This window comes from Rhinoraja longicauda, chromosome 18 (genome assembly GCF_053455715.1).
Source record: "Rhinoraja longicauda isolate Sanriku21f chromosome 18, sRhiLon1.1, whole genome shotgun sequence".
In the NCBI taxonomy this organism is placed as follows: domain Eukaryota; kingdom Metazoa; phylum Chordata; class Chondrichthyes; order Rajiformes; family Arhynchobatidae; genus Rhinoraja; species Rhinoraja longicauda.
Genome location: NC_135970.1, coordinates 27,423,161 through 27,446,714, shown reverse-complemented (window position 1 = coordinate 27,446,714; position 23,554 = coordinate 27,423,161). Strand labels below are relative to the sequence as shown.

The 23,554-nt window shown below is 44.1% G+C and overlaps 1 protein-coding gene across 2 annotated transcripts in view; it reads right to left on the bottom strand.

Moving 5' to 3' along the window:
• sbf2 (SET binding factor 2) overlaps positions 1–23,554 on the bottom strand; it is a 291,683-nt gene that overhangs the window by 30,889 nt on the left and 237,240 nt on the right. Inside the window, exons 27-30 of one of the 2 annotated variants that reach the window (XM_078415378.1) lie at positions 17,130–17,326; positions 15,146–15,283; positions 12,985–13,086; positions 4,837–4,911 (exon numbers count right to left, since the gene is read on the bottom strand). In XM_078415378.1, the coding sequence (XP_078271504.1) occupies positions 4,837–4,911; positions 12,985–13,086; positions 15,146–15,283; positions 17,130–17,326 (512 nt within the window). The remainder of the gene's footprint in view (positions 1–4,836; positions 4,912–12,984; positions 13,087–15,145; positions 15,284–17,129; positions 17,327–23,554) is intronic. The other variant, XM_078415380.1, reaches the window with a different exon arrangement.

Below are 23,554 nucleotides of genomic sequence, written 5' to 3'. Positions count from 1 at the left end.
GTTCTTTACATTCACCCTGTCGAGACCACCTCAGGATATTATATGTTTCAGAAAAGTCCCTTTTCACTGATCTGGAAAATCATCTCTTCTACACACCATGAATTCATCCTCTGTGCTACTAATACGGCAGTCTAATATCTGTCTAATAATAGTCTTCAAGGTCATCCGTGTTGGGAATTAAAAACCTAACAGATTGGTGCAAAACTGAAAAATGGCAATCCCTAATAATAGTGGGGATTACTAGGGTTTAGGATAACTGATGGGAAGCAGTCCAGGGCAAGCATATATTGGTTGGATAAATGCCTGATGGCACAGCAATGCTGAGAGGACACCTTGGGAAAAAGAAATCAAACTTTGTTGTAAAAAACAGTTTAACTTTTAGATCATGAAATTGTCACTACAATAGACAATAGACAATAGACAATAGGTGCAGGAGTAGGCCATTCAGCCCTTCGAGCCAGCACCGCCATTCAATGCGATCATGGCTGATCACTATCAATCAGTACCCCGTTCCTGCCTTCTCCCCATACCCCCTCACTCCGCTATCCTTAAGAGCTCTATCCAGCTCTCTCTTGAAAGCATCCAACGAACTGGCCTCCACTGCCTTCTGAGGCAGAGAATTCCACACCTTCACCACCCTCTGACTGAAAAAGTTCTTCCTCATCTCCGTTCTAAATGGCCTACCCCTTATTCTCAAACTGTGGCCCCTTGTTCTGGACTCCCCCAACATTGGGAACATGTTATCTGCCTCTAATGTGTCCAATCCCCTAATTATCTTATATGTTTCAATAAGATCCCCCCTCATCCTTCTAAATTCCAGTGTATACAAGCCCAATCGCTCCAGCCTTTCAACATACGACAGTCCCGCCATTCCGGGAATTAATCTAGTGAACCTACGCTGCACGCCCTCCATAGCAAGAATATCCTTCCTCAAATTTGGAGACCAAAACTGCACACAGTACTCCAGGTGCGGTCTCACCAGGGCCCGGTACAACTGTAGAAGGACCTCTTTGCTCCTATACTCAACTCCTCTTGTTACGAAGGCCAACATTCCATTGGCTTTCTTCACTGCCTGCTGAACCTGCATGCTTCCTTTCATTGACTGATGCACTAGGACACCCAGATCTCGTTGAACTCCCCCTCCTCCTAACTTGACACCATTCAGATAATAATCTGCCTCTCTATTCTTACTTCCAAAGTGAATAACCTCACACTTATCTACATTAAACTGCATCTGCCATGTATCCGCCCACTCACACAACCTGTCCAGGTCACCCTGCAGCCTTATTGCATCTTCCTCACAATTCACACTACCCCCCAACTTAGTATCATCTGCAAATTTGCTAATGGTACTTTTAATCCCTTCGTCTAAGTCATTAATGTATATCGTAAATAGCTGGGGTCCCAGCACCGAACCTTGCGGTACCCCACTGGTCACTGCCTGCCATTCCGAAAGGGACCCATTTATCCCCACTCTTTGCTTTCTGTCTGTTAACCAATTTTCTATCCATGTCAGTACCCTACCCCCAATACCATGTGCCCTAATTTTGCCCACTAATCTCCTATGTGGGACCTTGTCGAAGGCTTTCTGAAAGTCGAGGTACACCACATCCACTGACTCTCCCTTGTCAATTTTCCTAGTTACATCCTCAAAAAATTCCAGTAGATTTGTCAAGCATGATTTCCCCTTCGTAAATCCATGCTGACTCGGAACGATCCCGTTACTGCTATCCAAATGCTCAGCAATTTCGTCTTTTATAATTGACTCCAGCATTTTCCCCACCACTGATGTCAGACTAACTGGTCTATAATTACCCGTTTTCTCTCTCCCTCCTTTCTTAAAAAGTGGGATAACATTTGCTATTCTCCAATCCACAGGAACTGATCCTGAATCTATAGAACATTGAAAAATGATCTCCAATGCTTCCACTATTTCTAGAGCCACCTCCTTAAGTACTCTGGGATGCAGACCATCAGGCCCTGGGGATTTATCAGCCTTCAGTCCCATCAGTCTACCCAAAACCATTTCCTGCCTAATGTGGATTTCCTTCAGTTCCTCCATCACCCTAGGTTCTCCAGCCCCTAGAACATTTGGGAGATTGTGTGTATCTTCCTCAGTGAAGACAGATCCAAAGTAACGGTTTAACTCGTCTGCCATTTCTTTGTTCCCCATAATAAATTCCCCTGCTTCTGTCTTCAAGGGACCCACATTTGCCTTGACTATTTTTTTCCTCTTCACGTACCTAAAAAAACTTTTGCTATCCTCCTTTATATTATTGGCTAGTTTACCCTCGTATCTCATCTTTTCTCCTCGTATTGCCTTTTTAGTTAACTTTTGTTGCTCTTTAAAAGAGTCCCAATCCTCTGTCTTCCCACTCTTCTTTGCTATGTTATACTTCCTCTCCTTAATTTTTATGCTGTCCCTGACTTCCCTTGTCAGCCACAGGTGTCTCTTACTCCCCTTAGAGTCTTTCCACCTCTTTGGAATAAATTGATCCTGCAACCTCTGCATTATTCCCAGGAATACCTGCCATTGCTGTTCTACCGTCTTCCCTGCTAGGGCCTCCTTCCAATCAATTTTGGCCAGCTCCCGCCTCATGCCTCTGTAATCCCCTTTGCTATACTGTAATACCGACACTTCCGATTTTCCCTTCTGCCTTTCCATTTGCAGAGTAAAACTTATCATGTTGTGATCACTGCCTCCTAATGGCTCTTTTACCTCTAGTCCCCTTATCAGATCAGGATCATTACACAACACTAAATCCAGAATTGCCTTCTCCCTGGTAGGCTCCAGTACAAGCTGTTCTAAGAATCCATCTCGAAGGCACTCTACAAACTCTCTTTCCTGGGGTCCATTTCCAACCTGATTTTCCCAGTCTACCTGCATGTTGAAATCTCCCATAACCACCGTAGCATTACATTTTTGACACGCCAATTTTATCTCCTGATTTAACTTGCACCCTAAGTCGAGGCTACTGTTTGGGGGCCTATAGATAACTCCCATTAGGGTCTTTTTACCCTTACAATTTCTCATTTCTATCCATACTGATTCAACATCTCCTGATTCTATGTCACCCCTTGCAAGGGAATGAATATCATTCCTTACCATCAGAGCAACCCCACCCCCTCTGCCCACCTGTCTGTCTTTTCTATACGTTGTGTACCCCTGAATATTCAGTTCCCAGCCCTGGTCCCTACAACAGCGCTCAGGTTGGAATAGGAATCAGAATGCATTATATTATTGATTTTTTAAATATTTCATGGTATGTTAAGTATGTGAATGATGTTACACAAAGTAAATTTCTGGCACTGGATAATGAAAGCCCATCATTGTGCTTATAAGTAATTCCCATAAATAATAATACACAATTCATACCATTTTAATCTAGGACTTAAAAAAAATGTAATCCAGTCAAGGATGCTGGGTCAAAATTTACTACCTGAAGGACAGGAAGGACAGATTTACCTTTTGCAGATCTGTTGTTGGGAACTTGTAACCTGATCTAAAATGTAAGACTCTGAGTGGCATCATGGCCCCAGATAATATCACGCTATTCTCCGGGTGGGTCATAAGTCCTGCCCACAAATGAAATCCAATATCAAAATGCGTTAGGAAAATCACCAACATTTTGGCCAGCAAGCTGGTGATTACCACATTTGCAGGACTCTTAAACTTCCTGATAATTACAGAGTATGTGGACGTTCAACATGAAATTTCCAACATTTCCCTGTAATCTTGCTTTTTGAAACAGATGACCCACTGAACAATGCATCTATTGACAATTGGTACAGGTAGATCTGCTATAATGTGAGTTTCCATGCTGCAATTGCTGAATTAGGGAAAACTGTCTGTGTTTTGCTGGCCGAATAGTTACAATGCAATTTCGATCTGGAACTAGAGAACTGCTTAAAAGTTATTTTGGAAATTGCCAAGCAGAACAAAAGCTGCCTTGGAAAAAAAGTGAAGAGGGCAAAAAGTGTTTTTTTGTAACCTCCCTGCACTAATCAGACACTTGCCTCTTTCAAAACGTCTGCCAGTTTCACCGCAGGTAACTATTGAAATTGACAATCTATTGCTTCTATTGACACGTGCAATGCTACTCAATTGAACAATATAACATACGGCAGAAAAATAAAACTTGTAGCAATAAAAAGACCATTATTTTTGAAAATTCTGTGGAAAAAATAACTTGACTGAATAATATACATATCAAAATGCGTTAGGAAATATGCATAATAATGTAATATGCACAATATGACATATTAAAATAACGTCTGATACTTTTTAATCCCATACCTCATTTCCTCAATTGTTTTTATAACGTATTTTTTTTAGAATATCAGGATTCTTAGGAATGCAATAGTCTCATTATAGCAGAACTACCTGTATTAGCTTCATAATTTACATAAATGAACAAATGAGCAAATTTTACATTTCATCCAGAACAGAAACATGAAAAAATCAAAAAAACTCAAGATGGTACTGAGAAAGAATCTGAAATAACTTAAGTTTAAGATGTGGTTTACTGATATTTATCTCTGGAAAATAATTCTGATCGTGAAACCACTGCTTACATTAATGCTGTATAACCACAATCTAAGACACATGTCTTAATCCATGGCAAATTACATGCTTTCCATTCTCAAAACTGGAAGATGTTGTTGGAGATGGAAATGTATGATGTGATTTTGCAGTCAACATTCTTAAATTAACCTCTTACATTACTAAAATTAAATTTGTAATTTGATTGGAAACCTAAAGGTTATTTCAGTTCCTGCCTGAACAATGGGGAAGGAAAATGAGTGGAATGAGTAGAATACAATGCATTACAATACCTTGGTTGAAGACTCTTCCTTTAACGGTATTCTTTTGCTGGGAATGAGTGAACAGCTTATCTCTGTACCCAAGCACTGGTGGATGAAGGCAACAAGAGTGAATTTGTAGCATTTTATGCATAACCAACAAACCAATCCTCATATTTCAAGCAGAAGGTTATAGTATACAATTTAGGACTGTGCCAACAATTGTCTCTAAAATTCATTGGAACATGATCCTGTTGATAACACTGTTTTCACCTACAATGGCCTTCGGAGATCACTAGCCTGATTTTGTAGGGTAGGGTTTTGGCAGAGTAGTGAGTGGGAGGATAACTGCCACACTTTCATGGATTAGTTACGTGTACATTAGTGTGTCTTCTTTTCATTAATTCCAGAATTGCTGCCTCCCCTCTACAGAAGCGAAAATTGGGATTTCAAGTCCTTTGTTTTGTGTAAACCAATTCATATTCTCGTAAAAATCTATTTATCTGCGCTAGTTTGGATTACTGCCCAAAGTTACTACACTAGGCAGAATGTAGCCTTGGAACTTATAGACTCTCTCACCTGACTCTATGATTGGCATGACATGCCAATTAAAATGTTTTCTCAAAGTCTTTGGCAATTTCCTTTTGTTACGGCAGGATACTGGCAGAAATCCAGTGGCATTTTTGGATCATAATCAACTGATCATATTCTTTATTCACAAGCTGCAAATAAAAACTCATGTTTGTCATATGGTAAATTGATTGCATTAGTAATTAACATTTACAAATATGTAAACACTTTGTTGGCACAGCTCTAAATGCATTAAGCATGTAAAGATAAACAAACTACCAAATATAATTATCAAAAGAAATACAAATCTGCAACTACAATCTAACAAAATGAATTGTTGCAAACATTTGCAATTGCAATGAAGCAATTTTATGATGCAGAATTATTGGAATGTAAATACCTAAGGAATGTCAACATAATGGAATTATTACATTAACATTCCTTGTACTGATTGTTGAGAAAACAGTAACAAAATTACACAATTACAATTACTTCAGCCAGAGTACATAATTTTTTGTTGCATGCAATTTTTAAAGAAATTTCAACAATTAATATGTCCCCGTGGCGCGTCAAAAAAGCCCGAAATAAAGGCGAGGAGCCAGGTATTTCGGGAGCGATGTGTTTATTACGTTCTCTAGACCAGTCGAGTCTGCCAGAGAGCGATCGCGCCTCAAAACCCCGTCCTTTATACCATCGCTAACGGCCGCCCCCCTGGACCGGTCCATTCCCGTGCCGAGGGGTCGGTAGTGGTATGGCTCGACCCTTGGGAGCCACCACAGGACCCCCCGCCCCCCCAGAACCGGAGGCACAGTTGGAGGGACAGGTGGTGGGACCCACAAAGGGGGGCGACCTCGCGGTCGAAGTAGGGCAACCCAAGGGTCGATCTCTAAGTGCGCCGGCTTTAAGCGGTCAATTGAAACGGCCTCCGGCCGGCCCCCCATGTCCAAGACAAAGGTTGTCTGCCCCTAATCGAGCACCCGGTACGGGCCTTCATATGGCTTCTGGAGCGGCGTCACGGCACAGGAACACATAGGCACAGTCCCGGAGGGCCGATGGCACGTGCGGGCGGAATATCCCATGGTGGGACGTCGGCATGGGTGCGAGCTTGCCAACTCGTCCATCCAGTCCGGGCCGGAGTCGTGCCTTCAGCGCTGCCTTGAGCTGCCGGTGGAACCTCTCCACCAGGCCGTTTGCCTGCGGGTGATAGGCCGTGGTGTGGTGCAGCCGCACACCCAACAGATCAGCCACGGCCGACCACAGCTCAGAGGTGAACTGTGGCCCCCTGTCCGACGAGATGTCCACCGGCACCCCAAAGCGAGCAATCCAGTGCGCAGATAACGCACAAGCGCATGTAGCTATGGATGTGTCGGCCAGCGGTATGGCCTCTGGCCACCGTGTCGGTCCACCACCGTGAGGTGGGTGATGCCCCGGGACGGCGGACGAGGGCCAACAATGTCCACGTGTAGGTGGTCGAAACGCCGGCGGGTTAGACCGATCTCTTCGAGTGGCGCCCGGACGTAGCGTTGGATTTTCGCCGTCTGGCACGGAATGCAGGTGTGGGCCCAGTGGCCAACCTGCTTGCGCAGACAGTGCCAAATGAACCGCGCAGCTACCAGCGCCATCGTCGCCCGGATGGATGGGTGAGCCAGCCCGTGGACCACGTCGAAAACCCTCTGGCGCCAGGCGGCAGGGACGATGGCGCGCGGCTGACCTGACGACACATCACGCAATATCATCGCTCCACCGGGGCGAGAGGGACATCCTCAAGGCGGAAGCCAGAGATGGCAGTCCGGGAGGCGGGCATCTCCCCGTCCGTTAGCTGGGCCTCCACCAGGGCAGAATAATCAATGCCGGGCGCCGCTTCAAAAACGGCATCGACGGCGGGGCGAGACAACGCGTCGGCCACACAGTTTTCCTTCCCCTCGACGAAGCGAATGGAGGTGGTGTATTCTGAAATATATGCCAATTGGCGCTGCTGTCGGGCGGACCACGGATCGGAAATCTTTGCCAAGGCGAACGTGAGCGGCTTGTGGTCCGTATACGCGGTGAACGGGCGGCCCTCCGGGTACAGAGCTAGTAGCTCGCGGTCGAATGCGCTGTATTTCCTTTGGGCATTGTTGAGGTGCCGGCTGAAGAAGGCCAGGGGGCGCCAACCCCCGTCCGTCAGTTGCTCCAGCACGGCACCAATTGCCGACACTGAGGCGTCCACCGTAAGGGCTGTCGGGGCATCCTCCCGTGGGTGAACCAGCAGCACAGCCCAAGCCAGGGCCTCCTTCGCGCCGTCAAAGGCTGTTACCGCCTCGTCGGTCCACATGATGTCCTTACGCCTACCCGCCAGCAGCTCGTATAGCGGCCGCATGATGTGGGCCAGAAACCGGTGATATAAAGCCACCATGCCGACGAATGCCTGCAGGCCACCCACCGAGGATGGACGGGGAACCCGGCGGATGGCGTCGACTTTATCCGGCAGGGGAACCGTACCTTGCGAAGTCAAGGCCGAGGAAGTCCATCGTGGTCACACCAAAGCGGCACTTGACGAGGTTGATAGCCAACCCGTGCTCGCTGAGCCGCTGAAAGAGCTGCCGGAGGTGGGCACAGTGCTCCTGCCGTGAGCGGCTGGCTACCAAGATGTCGTCGAGGTAGACGAACAGGAAATCAAGCCCGCGACACACGCCGTCCATCAACCGTTGAAATGTCTGCGCGGCGTTCTTAAGGCCGAACGGCATCCGTACCTACTCGTACAATCCAAACGGCGTGATGATTGCCGTCTTGGGCACATCCTCCGGTTGGACCGGGATCTGGTTATAGCCCCGCACCAAATCCACTTTCGAGAATATTGTAGCCCTGGCCAAATGGGCGTTGAAGTCCTGGATGTGGGGCACGGTGTATCGGTCCGCGGCGGTTGCGACATTCAGCCGCCAATAATCCCCGCAAGGTCTCCAGCCCCCGTTTGCCTTGGGGACCATGTGGAGTGGGGACGCCCATGGGCTGTTGGAAGGGCGGAAGATTCCCAAGGACTCTATCGTGCGGAACTCCTGCCGTGCCAGACGTAGCTTATCGGGCGGCAGTCGGAGTGCTCGTGCATGGAGGGTTGGGCCGGTAGTTGTTATGAAATGGACCACCCCGTGCTTGTGGGTCGACGACCGGAATTGCGGGGTCATGATTTTCGGGAACTCTGCCAGAACCCGAGCGAAATAAGAGTTCACAGATGACAGCGGGCATGCAACGGGCTCATCCAGATTCAACGCGATGGGCTCCATCGTGGCGGCGTGGACCAAACGCTGCTGCCTGACGTCCACCAGGAGAGAAAGAGCCCGCAGAAAGTCGGTCCCGAGCAACGGCTGGGAGACATCGGCGATTGTGAACTGCCACGTGAAATGGCAGGAGCCGAAAGCGATGTTAACCGTGCGGCCCCATAAGTACGGATGTGGCTTCCGTTTGCAGCGGTGAGGACGGGCCCCCGCTTCCCAGAACGAATGTCCAGCAGCGAAGGAGGCAGGACGCTCAGCTCCGCCCCGATGTCCATGAGGAAGCGGCCCCCGGAGCGCCGGACCCAGGCGAAGAGGCGGTGAATCTGGCCGGCCGCCGCGGGGACTATTGGCAGCCGGCCCCGGCGTTTCCCGGGAACGTGCACGGCTGGCGGCATTGTCGGGCTGCAGGACCCCAGCGCTGGTGGTAATAGCACCAGTGCCTCCTGCTGGTGCTGGTTGGAGCCTGCTGGTGCAGGACTACATGTGCAGGACCCGCAACGCCCACGGGGGGGGGCGATCTCACAGGCCTCCGGGTCGCAACTGTCACTCCTTCCACAGCACCCCCGCCCGACCGGAGAAAATCGGGCGCTGCCGGGGTGACGTTCAGCACGCTGACATCATTCCGTCGCGCCATCCACAGCGCGTCCGCGTGCCTGCCAAGGGCCCGGGTGTCATCAAAGGAGGCGTCTGTGAGCTGCAGGCGGATGTCTGCCGGCAGCAGGTGCAGGTAGGTGTACTCGAACATCAGGCACGGCCTGTGCCCATTCTAGTAGCGCGACCATCTCATTGAGGAGGCTTGATGGTCGCCGGTCGCCTAGGCCTGGCATGTGGAGGAGCCTTTCAGCCCGTTCCATTCTGGTAAGTCCATAAGTTTGGAACACCAGCTCCTTAAGGGCTTTATACTTATCATAGGCCGGGGGGTCCACGAGAAACTCTGTGACCTCTTCGGCCGTGTCCTGGTCAAGGGCTCCCACCAGGTGGAAAAAGCGGGTGTCGTCCGTCGTGATGCCCCGCAACTGGAACTGAGCCTCCGCTTGGTGAAACCAAACGCGAGGCCGGGTGGTCCAGAATGTCGACAGTTTGATGTAAACCGCGTCGACAGATGTGGCCTGGTCGGCCTGTGAGGTGGACGAACGGTCGGCTTTCCATTTTGAGTCCATTATGTCAGCAATGAACTGTCAGGGGTCACCAATTGTTGCGCATCGAAAAAGCCCAAAATAAAGACGAGGAGCCGGGTATTTCGGGAGCGATGTGTTTATTACGTTCTCTAGACCAGTCGAGTCTGCCAGAGAGCGATCGTGCCTAAAACCCCGTCCTTTATACCCGTAGCTAAGGGCCGCCCCCCTGGACCGATCCATTCCCGTGCCGAGGGGTCGGTAGTGGTATGGCCCGACCCTTGGGAGCCGCCACACCCTTGCTATTCATCAGGCTGCAGAAAGTTTTCCATCCGTGCTCAGCTCACGATACAATATCAAATTAGAGTCATAGAGCCATGCAGCATGGAAACAGGCCCTTCGTCCCACTTTGCCCATGGCGACCAAGATCCCCCATCTAAGCTAGTCCCACCTGCCTGCAAATGCCCCATATCCCTCTAAACCTTTCCTTTCCATGTACTTGTCCAAATGACTTTTAAATGTTGGTATTATACATGCCTCAACTATCTCTTCTAGCAGCTTGTTCCAAAAACTACCACCCTCTATGTGAAAAGGTTCATATTAAATCTTTCCTCTCTCATCTTAAATCGATGTCCCTTGGTTCCTGATTCCCATACTCTGGGTAAAAGGCTGTGCATTCACCCTATCTATTTGCCTCATGATCTTATGCACCTCTATAAGATCACCCCTCATCCTCCTGGGCTCCAAGGAATATTGTTATAGCCTGCCCAACCTGCTCCCTATAGCTCAGTTCTGGTGAAACATCAAAGTTACTAATGCAAATGCAAAAACAATACAGTAAAACTGATAATGTAGTATTCGATTGTTTGGAAATCCTGATGGTTTGGCTGCTGGTTCACTAATCAATCGCAGACGACGCCAATATGGTGGACCGAATATCAAATAATGACAAGACAGAGATATCGGAAGATGATTGAGAACCTCGTAGCCAAAACAAAAACCTCTCGCTCGATGTTGGCAAGACAAAGATTACAATCAACTTCAGGAAGAGAAGCGGCACACATATCCCGGTATACAGTGATGGTGCAGAAGGAGAGGTGGTTGATAGCTTCAAGTTCTTAGGAATAAATATCACCAGCAACCACGTTGAAGCAATGGCCAAGAAAGCACACCAATGCCTCTATTTCATTAGAAGGCTTAGGAAATTTGGCATGTCCCCAACAACTCTCACCAAATTCTACAGATGTGCCGTAGAAAGCATTTTATCAGGATGCATCACAGCATGGTATCCGGTGGACAACTTGATTATAATCATGTACAGCCTTTTCGCTGACTGGATAGCACGCGACAAAAAGCTTTTCACTGTACCTCGAAACACGTGACGATGATAATAAACTGAACTAAACTAATCCTGAACATGTTGGAATTCCAAAACAGAAGCAGGGATGTGCAGCCAGTGCCGGACAGACAGTGTGCGTCAGAGACAGAGTTGGGGATCAGAGGACCAGGGATCTGGAGCATGAGTAGATTAGCAGCTAGAGGCGAGACCCAGAACTCTTGCTCATTTCACAATCTCTTAAACTTCGTTGGGTTCAGTGGAAAATTGAAGATTCCAGATGATGGAATCTGGAGCAACAAGCAAACTGCTGGAAGTACTTAGTGGGTCAAACAGAATCTGTAGATGGAAAGGAATGGGTGATGTTTTGGGTTGAATCCTGGCATCAAAACAGCTTCTTAATCCGTGGAGTTCCTTCAGGAGATTGTTTATTGCTTGCTGGAAAATTTATTATACTACCATGTCATATGATTAAAAAAATGTGAAATGAAAGTGTATTTTCCAAGTCATCGAGTCAAAAACTCCAATCAAATTGGTAAGACACAAAGCCATGCTGACTATCTCGAATCAGTCCTTGCTTTTCCAAATGCATGTAGATCCTCTCTCTCAGACTCCCCTTCAAAAGCTGACCAAGCAGTGATGTTAAGCTCACTGGTCTATAGTTCCCAGGCTTTTCCATGCATCCTTTCCTACATCAATCAATGCTACCTCCAAATAAGCTCTGAACTACATAGAGTTGGAGGCATTGTTTTTGTCTTTCCACTATGATTGTTTGTTTGTTTATATATTTCTATGTGTACTGAACTTTTGTTGTTGTTTATTATGGTGTTTACAGAGTAATATGTTTACATGTCAGTTGTGCTGTAAGAATTACATTTTTCTGTTGCAGAACATATGACAATAAAACATTCTTGACACCATGTCAGAGGAAGTTGAAAAGAATGCAAACTGTTTGATATCATTAATTTGCTCCCTGAAGTAATGAAGTTTTCATATTTGCAGCATTATTTATACAGAAAAGTAAAGACTTCTCCTATCCCCCACCGAAGTAAGAAATGTCATTCTGGGTGAAAACTCTGTCACTTTATTAACAACGCTGAGGTTACGATTAATGTTATAACACATGCAAAAGTCAGGCCTTTTATCCGATGTGTTTCTTCATTGTCTGTTCTAAGACTTGTTTCCCCAAATAGCTTAGCTGGTTTATATGATTAATAATTGGTCTTTTCCATCATCAATACAAGCTTAACCACAAAAGATTTTATCACAATAGACATGTGATAGCACAAACAACTCTCTCCATGTCACACTCAGGAGGGTCAAGGCCTGGAGTTGTTTTTCACAATGATGAAAAATATGGATGTTTCATGCATCTTGAAAACTGTGCTCAGAGGACATAACTATACTTAAAGAAACTAATAAAAAAGGTGGATGAAAATGAACCCGTTGCTTTAACAAAGCCTGTTGAAGTTTAACCAGACAAAATAATCTTGTTAGTTCACTTATTTTTGACAAGACTTCTTGTAAGCGTAAAAAACAAAAAGAAGAAATCACAAATGTTCTTGCTCCTCTTCCAGAACTACATTTCATGTGTGTCCTACTAACTACCAGACTAGCTTTCTGTGAACAAGACAAGAGTTTTATTTGAATGTGGCAGTTCACAGACGAGAATCAGTTCACACTGATTTCTTTCCTGACCTGGAGTGTACTATTCCTTGGCACTGGTGATGAAATCAAGCATTCACTACAGTCATGTCAACCTATGCTAACATATTTACCTTTATTTTCTTTAATTATATTTCATAATCTAATCTTAAGGCAGTGAAACACAAGAAGGGAGACTTTTTAAATAGTCTGTGAAATTTCTGAACGTGAACTTTGAGAAACTTTGGTATGTAACATGACCAACCTCCACGTGTGAAACTGTTTGGAAGGTGCACGTCCAAATGTGTTGGGACCACCTGCTTCACTGCACTGGATGCTCGAGAAGATCGTTTGTCAGTAGCTGTCTCTAAAAAAAAAATATTTTTTTAGAGTTTGTGTTTGATTCAACCATTTACAATATTCCATAAAAAGGAAAATTGCTCTTTTGATGACTGTTGGTTTATCCCCCAGATTCAATAGTCAGAGTCAGTGTTATTTCATACAGAAGCGAGCCCTTCAACCAAACTCATCCAAGCTGACCAAGATGTCATCCTGACCTAGGCCCATTTGCCTACATTTTGCCCATATCCTTCTGAAACAGAGAGACGTGAAACTGTAGGTGCTGGAATCTTGAGCAAAAAACAATGCTTAAGAGACATTTGGACAGGTAAGATTTAGAGGGAGCAAAAAAACAAAGTGCTTGAACAACTTAACAAGTCAGGCAGCAGCTATGGAGGAAATGGACAGGCGTCATTTTCATTCAGTACCCTTCACCAGACAGATTGAGTAAGGAGAAGAAAGCTTGAAAAGAGAGGTGGGGGGGACGACGACAAAGGCAGGCAAGTGAAAGGTGGATGCAGGTGAGTAGGTTGATTGGCAGATGAGTGGAGGGTTGATTGGCAGATGAGTGGAGTAATTCATGACAAAGGCAAGAGATGAAAAGGAGACAGAAGGGTATCAGATTAGGACAGATGATGAGGAGAGAAATGCAAAGCTTGAGGGATGGATATGGATGGAAAGGGAGACCAGGGAAGGCCTCTCCCCCATTTAATCTCCAACTGCTGCCATGACATTGACCATCTCGATTTCTCTTCTCCCTTTACCCACTCCCATCTCATCCCTGTCGAACACGCAACCCTCATTCACTCAATATCAATCCCAATATTGTCATTAAATGTACTGACAGGGAGGTGCATGGTAGCCAGGCAGAATGACCTCTACAGTGCTGAGGCCAGGCGCCTGCTCTCGGACAGTTCTTCCTACTTACTCCTTGACCATGCTCGCACTGTTGAACGCCACGCCACAATCTCCCAAACTATTACAAATGTTATCATTTCCTGCTATCTCTACACCACAGCCTCCAATCTAATAGTTCCCCAACCCTGCACTGCCCATTTCTATGTCCTACCTAAAATTCATAAGCAGGATTGTGCTTAATTATCCTCGCTGCTACATTGACAATAGCACTGGTTCCACACATATAGACAACCACACTGATCCTTCGGGAGACCTATAATTTCCATGGTTATCCTTTTGCTCTTGGCATACTTATAGCATCTCTTAGGATTCTGCTTGACCTTATCTGCCACAGATATCTCATGTCCCCTTTTTGCCCATCCAGACTTCCTGCATCCCTTAATAAATGGCTTGATTCTTCAAATGTCAAGACTGGAAATGAAGGGATTACAAGTTCAGGCAAAATATGTGAAGATATTTATGTGAACAGAAGCAAAAGGGTGTTTGATTACATTGTGTAAGAAAGAAACATAGACTGGATGCATGAATTGATTAGTTCAACATAATCTGTCTGGCAGTCTTGCTTTCCAAACTATGTATGTTCATATTACAATTACATCTAAATCACCCCATTACTGGTACATTCCACTGAACAAATTACGATCAAAAGATTCCCCTTTCACTAAACTGGTATTTATAATTTTGGATTTATGTAAACCAAAAAAATAATTCAGATGGTTGCTCCAAAGAAAGATTTCACAATCAAGTGGGGAGAATATGACAGATGAACCAAAATGTTGTCTGTCCATTTCTCTCCACAGACGCTGTCTGGTCTGCTGAGTTTCTCCAGCACTTTGGTTTTTGTTCATGATTTTAGCATCTGCAGTCCATTGTGTCTCCATTTCACAATCAAGATGCAAGAATCATCTTAGATTTTCATACAACACCCAAATATCCAGATCTCAGTTAAACTGCATGGGAATGTGGATGATATACTGGAGTGCACGTGGATGATATACTGTAATTTTCTGTTACAGTATGGAGAATTACTGAGGCAGAATATGTGGTTCCCAATGTTCCTAAGATGAGGAAATGTTGGTTAACCAAACAAAAACATATTTTGTTAAAATCTTTGCATGGGCTTTTGCATCACTCATCATAACAAAACAGTATTTTTAATAGAACTGCACCTGGAGAAAGCATGACGTTGGGATTTCCAGTAGGTGTGCTGCAGCCATTCATTTTGGAGAAGCTAGGTACTGCATTCAACAAAGCTTGTAGGTATTTTTCTTGTTCAATGCTACTTGACGATTCTGTGGATGTAGGTGCTAAATGAAAAAATAAAAATAAATTGTGACACAAAAAATAATAATGAAATTCACTGTTAACCAAAGTGACTAATAATGGAGTAGCGTGTTGAATATTCCAGAAACTAGAAAGAACAAAAGCATGAGAAATGGAGTAGTTTGCACTAATTTTCCACATGCAGATCATTAAAACATGGATTAAATAACTAAGGTCATAATTTTTGGGGGGAATTCTGGCCACTGGGAAATTAGACCAGGCGTATTCTTTCATTATTCACATCGGCATGCTTGATATTTCCTGTGTGAGAGGAACATATCTAATGTTGCCGCCATTCACAGAATGCCTATTTCTGCCCTCACTGCAACCTACATCTTTCATGGAACTGTCAAAAAACACAAGCACTGAAACATGGCAATAAATCTCACACACACATATCAAAGTGACTTCATCCTAAAATTGTTGCATTGATCAAAACATCCGCTGGACTCGTATTCCATTTGTCAACGTATTTTCAGAATAGTTTTATGTTGCTTCTTCACTAAGCTTTTTAGTTTTATTCTCCTTTACTCATTTTATTGCAATCTCTGCCTCACTGAACATCCTGCATCTTGTTGTGGCATTGCTCCACTTGTGTCAAGTAACTTATTCAGGGCTACAAAATGCGCAGAGATGCCCACACACACTGATCCTTCCTCCCTAGCATTTCCCATCATCTCTTTGGCAACGTTTATGCAGCTGCCAATAGTTGGCTTGGTGCTAGGTCTTTTAAGGTCTATCAAACTTTCCTGAGCTTAGTTTAGCAAAGGTATGGCATTGGCAATACATCTCTATAGCTCCCAATGGGAAATGTACGTTCTGTTGTTCGTTTCACAAAATGCTGGAATAACTCAGCAGGTCAGGCAGCATCTCAGGAGAGAAGGAATGGGTGACGTTTCGGGTCGAGACCCTTCTTCAGACTGATGTCAGGGGGGCGGGACAAAGGAAGGATATAGGTGGAGACAGGAAGATAGAGGGAGAAATGGGAAGGGGGAGGGGAAGAGAGGGACAGAGGAACTATCTAAAGTTGGAGAAGTCAATGTTCATACCGCTGGGCTGCAAGCTGCCCAAGCAAAATATGAGGTGCTGTTCCTCCAATTTCTGGTGGGCCTCACTATGGCACTGGAGGAGGCCCATGACAGAAAGGTCAGACTGGGAGTGGGAGGGGGAGTTGAAGTGCTCAGCCACCGGGAGATCAGGTTGGTTAAGGCAGACTGAGCGAAGGTGTTGAGCGAAACGATCACCGAGCCTGCGTTTGGTTTCGCTGATGTAAAGAAGTTGACAGGTTAAGGTGGACTGAGCGAAGGTGTTGAGCGAAACGATCGCCGAGCCTGCGTTCTCTATTCGCACAGATTTCAGGTGCAGACTAGTTTGGTGTTACTTCAAACCTAATCTTGGCCAATTTCACGTGAATGGCAAAATTAAATAATTGGTCATTAACAATAGTTTACAGATTCAAAACAGATCAAATCCAACTTTAAAGCGTGGTGTCCAGGAAGCACAGAAATCTTTGTCCCTAATGGTTGGATAATGCAATTATAATATCTGCAATTTAATTTAACTGGCTACAAAGTGTGACATGGATAGTACAGAAATCATTTAGATTTCTTTAGGAAAGAGAAATGTAAATTAAAACGAAAATATACATTCATTTCAGTTAACTAATCTGGATCTTTATATATATGCTGACAAAGAAACAGTCTAATTTTGCACTAAAAGATCAAAGATATATTTAAGTGGGTTGATTTGATGAGTATTAACTGTGACCTATTTTTGACAGCCTTTTGAAGGTGAAAGCGCATTATTGCAGAATATGCATATAAATCTTACCAGCTGAGTGTGGATTTGGGGATTTGAAGAGTCCCACGACGCCCTTTCCATGGAATCCACCAGAGCGTAGCAAAACAGTTTTTGTTTTGTAATGTTTCCAACATACCACTGGAAGTCTGTTGTGGCGATAACAGCGTGCAACCTTTTGTAAGTTGATATCCAGTACAGGTTGAGGTACAACCAGAAGCCCAGGATAACTGCGTTAAAACAAAACAGTATTGTGCTACTTAACAGTTTGAGTGATGTGGAGCATAATTCCTGCTATTTACAATTTAAATGGGCACTAAATCAGATCTTTAGTTGTTTGTTCCAAAAGAACTCAGTACTCAGCACTGTTTATCTTTTTGAGTTTTTCTCTTCTATTTTTTAATTGAATAGCTTGTGGAATAGGTACATGATGTTGAATATAACAGAAAAAGAACCTATATTTTGGCCTGAAAGACCCAGCAAGAGAAAATAATGATCATACTTCTCCTCTGTTTTTACCCCAAAGAAAGACACGAAGACTAGGGAACTTGGGACAGTTAATGGAGATGGCTTGAGGAAATTCCGTATTACTGTCGAGGAGGTGCTGCATGTGTTAAGATGTATGAAAGTAGGTAAATCTTCTGCGCCTGATCAGATATATCCATGGACACTGGGACACTAGAGAAAAAATTGCAAGAGTCTTGGATGACTTTATCGTCTGACAAGGTGAGGTGCTGGAAAATTGGTGGGTGACAATGCTGTGCCTTTATTTAAGAAGAGCTGCAAATAAAAACCTGTGGTAGTTAGCAGTAAGCCTAACAACTATGATAGGAAGGTTACTGCAGAAGATTCTCAGGGATAAGATATATATGCATTTTTATCTTCCCACCATTTTTACCAGTCATATCTTCCCATCCCTATCCCTTTCCGCCTTCTGCAGAGACCGCTCCCTCCGCAACTTCTTGTTTCATTCAACCTTTCCCCCTCAACCACCCCCTGCCAAGGTACTTTCCCATGCAACCACAAATGATGTAACATCTTTCCCTACACCTCCACCGTCACTTCCATTAAGGGACCCCAGCACTCCTTCCAGGTGAGACAGAGGTTCACGTGCACCTCCTCTAACCGGTGTTCCTGATGTGGTCTCCTGTACACCAGCAAGACCAAGAGTAGTCTCGGCAAACATTTCGTTGAACACTTGCGCTCGGTCCGCTAAAGCCTACTGAATCTCCCGGTTGCTAACACTTTTAATTGCTCTTCCCATTCCAATACTGACCTTGATGTCCAGGACGTCCTCCATTGCCAGAGTGCAGCCACACGCAAACTGAAGGTACCTCACTTCACATTCCGCTTGGGTAGCTTACAACCCAACGGTATAAACATCAAATTCTCCAATTTATTTTACACCTGCCCCAATATATTTGGGGAAGTTAAAAAAAACTTCTCTTACTCCCCGATATAGGATACAGCATCACATCCGCATCAATTTCATTTGCCTCACATCAATACTTTGCATAATTTTTAAAACTCCAAAGTGAAAAATAAAAAATAAATCCACTAGATGGCAGTCTCAGGTCATTTGCTCGGTACAAAATATAAAATCCTCAACTTCATTTGTAGCAATGCTGAATCTTCAGAAAAGATTTACGAGGATCATGCCAGGGCTTGAGGGCCTGAGCTACAGGGTGAAATTGGACAGGCTAGGACTTTATTCTTTGCGGCGCAGGAGGATGAAGGGTGATCTAATGGTGGTGTATGTGTTCATGAGGGGAATAGATAGGTACAGTCTTTTACCCAGAGTAGGGGAATCAAGAACCATAGGACATAGGCTTAAGGTGAGAGCGGATAGATTTAATAGGAACCTGAGGGGAAACCTTTTCACACTGAGTGGTGGGTACATGGAACGAGCTGCCAGAATGGGTATTTGAGGCAGGTACTAACAACATTTAAAAGGCATTTGGACAAGTACATGGATAGGAAACATTTAGAGTTGGCCAAATGCAGGCAGGTGGGAATAGTGTAGATGTGGCATCTTGGTTTGCATGGGCAAATTGGGCCATTATCCATGCTGTATGACTCTATGACTCGAAGTTTAAATGTTACCCCAAATCCACATTTTTTTTGTAGAAGCTGCTTGCTGAACAACGCGCATGGTTCAATGCATCAATATCACTGAGATATCTTTAACAGCCATAAATGTGGTTTATCCATTAAAATGGCTGCAACAAATTTTATTATTAAAAAGGCATGCCAGAAAGAATGTATTTCGCATGCAGGTGTAAAATTGCAGTTGTACCGGGCTCTAGTGAAACCGCACCTGAGTACTGTGCGCAGTTTTGGTCTCCAAATTTGAGGAAGGATATTCTTGCTATTGAGGACGTGCAGCATAGGTTTACTAGGTTAATTCCCGGAATGGCGGGACTGTCATATGTTGAAAGACTGGAGCGACTAGGCTTGTATACACTGGAATTTAGAAGGATGAGAGGGGATCTTATCGAAACATATAAGATTATTAAGGGTTTGGACACGTTAGAGGTAGGAAACATGATCCCAATGTTGGGGGAGTCCAGAACACAGAGTCCAGAACACAGATCTGGGGCCACAGTTTAAGAATAAGGGGTAGGCCATTTAGAACTGAGATGAGGAAAAACTTTTTCAGTCAGAGAGTTGTGAATCTGTGGAATTCTCTGCCTCAGAAGGCAGTGGAGGTCAATTCTCTGAATGCATTCAAGAGAGAGCTAGATAAAGCTCTTAAGGATAACGGAGTCAGGGGGTATGGGGAGAAGGCAGGAACAGGTACTGATTGAGAATGATCAGCCATGATCACATTGAATGGCGGTGCTGGCTCGAAGGGCCGAATGGCCTCCTCCTACACCTATTCTCTATTGTCTATTCCTGATTTTGATCAATTCCATATTCTGTTACAATAGCTATAAAGGTAACATGCATGTGGCCTGTACAAAACCTGTTCAAATCTTCAGCCATTGTTTCAATGGATGCAGATCTGCAAGCCAATACATTTTAATAACAAATATAGGACACTGAAAAGTGTACTTTCAATCTCAAAGTGAAACACATTAATGACCATTTCTCTGCATTTTATATCACTCAAGAAATATGACATGGCACAACCCTTCTCTTCAAGTGGTGTCTTATCCTGTGCAAAGCTTGTGAGACTAGGAAAATGAATCCATCTTGCGACAAGTAAGCTTTAATAGAACACTACTGGACCAAGACAAAGTCGGCTAATCTCATTTCAAATATTCTATTGTTTGGCAAACCCATTATGCTGACACCTAAGATCCCACAAATTGCCCACTCCCATTGATTGTTGATCCTTATTCTTTGATTGGAGAGCCCCCTGGTGGCGCAGCTTTCAGACAGCTAAATCACTACACTGCTCCCCTTACCTTCACCCCAATGAACATGCAATACAGCACTCTACACGGTTCTTGCAGCCTACCACTATCTTCAGATTTGAGTCAGGTCCTGGATATCATCTTGGAAAAGGTGTGATGGCTATTTAGCTGCACTGCAGGACCACTGAAGTTGCCACAAGAGGCCATGTATAAACTGATTACAAATGCAATTTTATACAGTATATAGCAACTCTGTTACAGCAGCCCAAGCATTCTAAGCCAGATTTCATTATCGTTTATAGGAATTCTGATTTTGGTATTGTTTAAATTGACTTTTTACATGTAATTTGCAGTAAACAATTCTGCATAATTTGATGATTTTTAAATTCAGAGCCAAAGAATGCAAATAAACTCCACTCAACGTTTCGTGTTACTGAGCAAACTTGCCAGCTATAATGAAAATGTGACTCTCATACACAGAACAGATGGGGAAAAAAAAACATGATTATTTCACACTCTTGGCAGGTCAGTTGTTTTCCATCCTCTTTTATACAACTTTTTAAAAACAATTTCAGTTATGTCATGTTTTCAGTCTACCTTATTGATGTCCAAGTTATTTTAAGGAAAGGTCATGCTATTTTCCATTACAAGCTTCCACTAGTTTGTCCCTAGACAATGAATGTCCTGTGCTTGATAAAAGCATTATCCAAATAAATAAAGTACATATGTGGAGTATATTCGAGTGCTGTAAAAAGGATGACCACATACAGCAATTATTTCAGAACAGGCCTTTACTTATCAAATATTAGCTTCATTTGCCAGGTTTTTCAATGCATTTCTCTCCAGAGTATAGATCACTGGACTAACATTTCCAAATTATATGAATAGTAAAATTTAGGGGGGCACAGTGGTGCTGCAGTAGAGCTACTGCCTCAGAGCCCCGGGTTCCATCATGACCTCGGGTGCTGTCTGTGCGGAGTTTGCACATTCTCCCTGTGACCCCGTGTGGGTTTTTTCTGGATGCTTCGGTTTCCTCCCAAATCCCAAAGATGTTATTAGCTTACAGTATAAGGCTTCAATTCTCACAGTGCTGGAATAACTCAGTGGGTCGGCAGCACCTGTGGAAGGAATGGATAGACAATGTTTCAGGTTGGGACCCTTCTTCCATCTGATTGACCAATCAGTCTGAAAAAGGGCACACAATGCTGGAGTAACTCAGCGGAACAGGCAGCATCTCTGGAGAGAAGGAATGGGCGACGTTTCGGGTCGAGACCCTTCTTCAGACTGAGAGTCCATTTTGTGTCTATCTTTGGTATAAACCAGCATCTGCAGTTCCTTCCTACACAGTCTGAAGAAGGGCCCTGACTCGAAGTGACACTATCCATTCCCTCCAATGATGCTGCCTGACCCAGAGTTATTCCAGCACTTTGTGTTTTATTCAAGATTCCAGCATCTGCATTTTCCGGTGTCTCCAAAGCTTTAATTCTGCATGTACTATAAGAACAGATTATTTACAACAGGAACCTGAACTGGCAGGTGTTATTTTTGCCATCAAGAAAATTTGTAGTTAAGAGCATTGGTTTAGAAAACAAAATTCCTAATAAACATGTTTCAGTTGAAAAACTCATTAAAAAAACAATGATTCTAGGAATCATTAATTAAAAACATAGAAATCAAATCTACAAAGCATAGGCTGTATGCATATTGTGTGGCTTTCAAGGACAATTAAGCTGTTAAAAGCACACAATAAAGATTCAGAAGAATATCAGACCAGGAAAGAGTTATGAGGAATGACTTAAGATACAAGGACTATTGTCCCTGAACCACAGAAGAATAGAAAATACAACAAATATGACAGGTTTCAACAGATGGATGGTTTTGGAGATTCATGAAAGGGGAATGACAGATTTTTGTATTCTCTCCAGCCAGAGAATACTCCTTGAGGACTGGAGAGTACATAGAACAGGAATGGGCCTTCACCCACAAGATTTATGTCGAGCGTGTTGCCCAGCTGAGCTGATCTCATTTGCCTGCATACGATCCATATTTCTCTATTTCCTGCACATCCATGTGCCTAAAGGGCCTGTCCCACATTAGGCGATTTTAAGGCGACTACCGGCGACTGTCAAAGTCGTAGCAGATTGCCAAACTTTTCTTTTACCCGACGACAATGACCACGGCAATGGTCAGGTCGAGATTACAGCGTCTTCGGAAACATCGCGAAATTCCCACGCTGTCAATGCTTCTCCGGCGTCCTAATTTTCGCTGAAATCACTGACAAGTCGGTAAGTACGAGAGTTTTGAACTATAACATCTTGTATGGGTTACTTAGAAACCAAGTATCACTGTAATAAGGCATAAACTGGATTTACTTCCAGTTTACTTATAGCTTTATTAAAAACATTAATTTTAAAAGTGGTTAAGTGGATTTTTGTGAAAACTGTGTGGGCATTCTTTCAAAATTAAGTGAGATGCATATCTGGTTTCTGGGTTGCATATCTGGGTTTGGATCCCACTTTAAATGTAATGGCTGATGGCCATAAACATCGCGAAAATTCCCACGCTTACCTGACCGTCAAACTGCCGCTTCCAATCTACCTGTCAAATGTCCTGACGGTAAATAAATTGGTTAAACACAAGCATTTTATGGTATTTTGAAATGACTTTACTTATTTTAATATTATGTGCTTCTAAATGCATCTAAGAGAAGCATGAAGCATTCAGTCTGAAGAAGGGTCTCAACCCGAAACGTCACCCATTCCTTCTCTCCTGAGATGCTGCCTGACCTGCTGAGTTACTCCAGCATTTTGTGAATAAATACCTTCGATTTGTACCAGCATCTGCAGTTATTTTCTTATACTAAGAGAAGCCTAGTCACCTTAAAATCGCCTAAAGTGGGACAGGCCCTTAACTAAATGACTCTTAAATGCCACGATCGCAAATGCCTCCACCAACATCCTCTGCAATGCATTCCAATCCCCAACCACCCTCTGTGCAAATATAATTTACCCTGCACATCTCCATTAAACTTCCCACTCTCACCGTATAGCTGTGCACTCTAGTGTTGGTCATTTCCATCTTAGGAAAAAGGTTTTAACT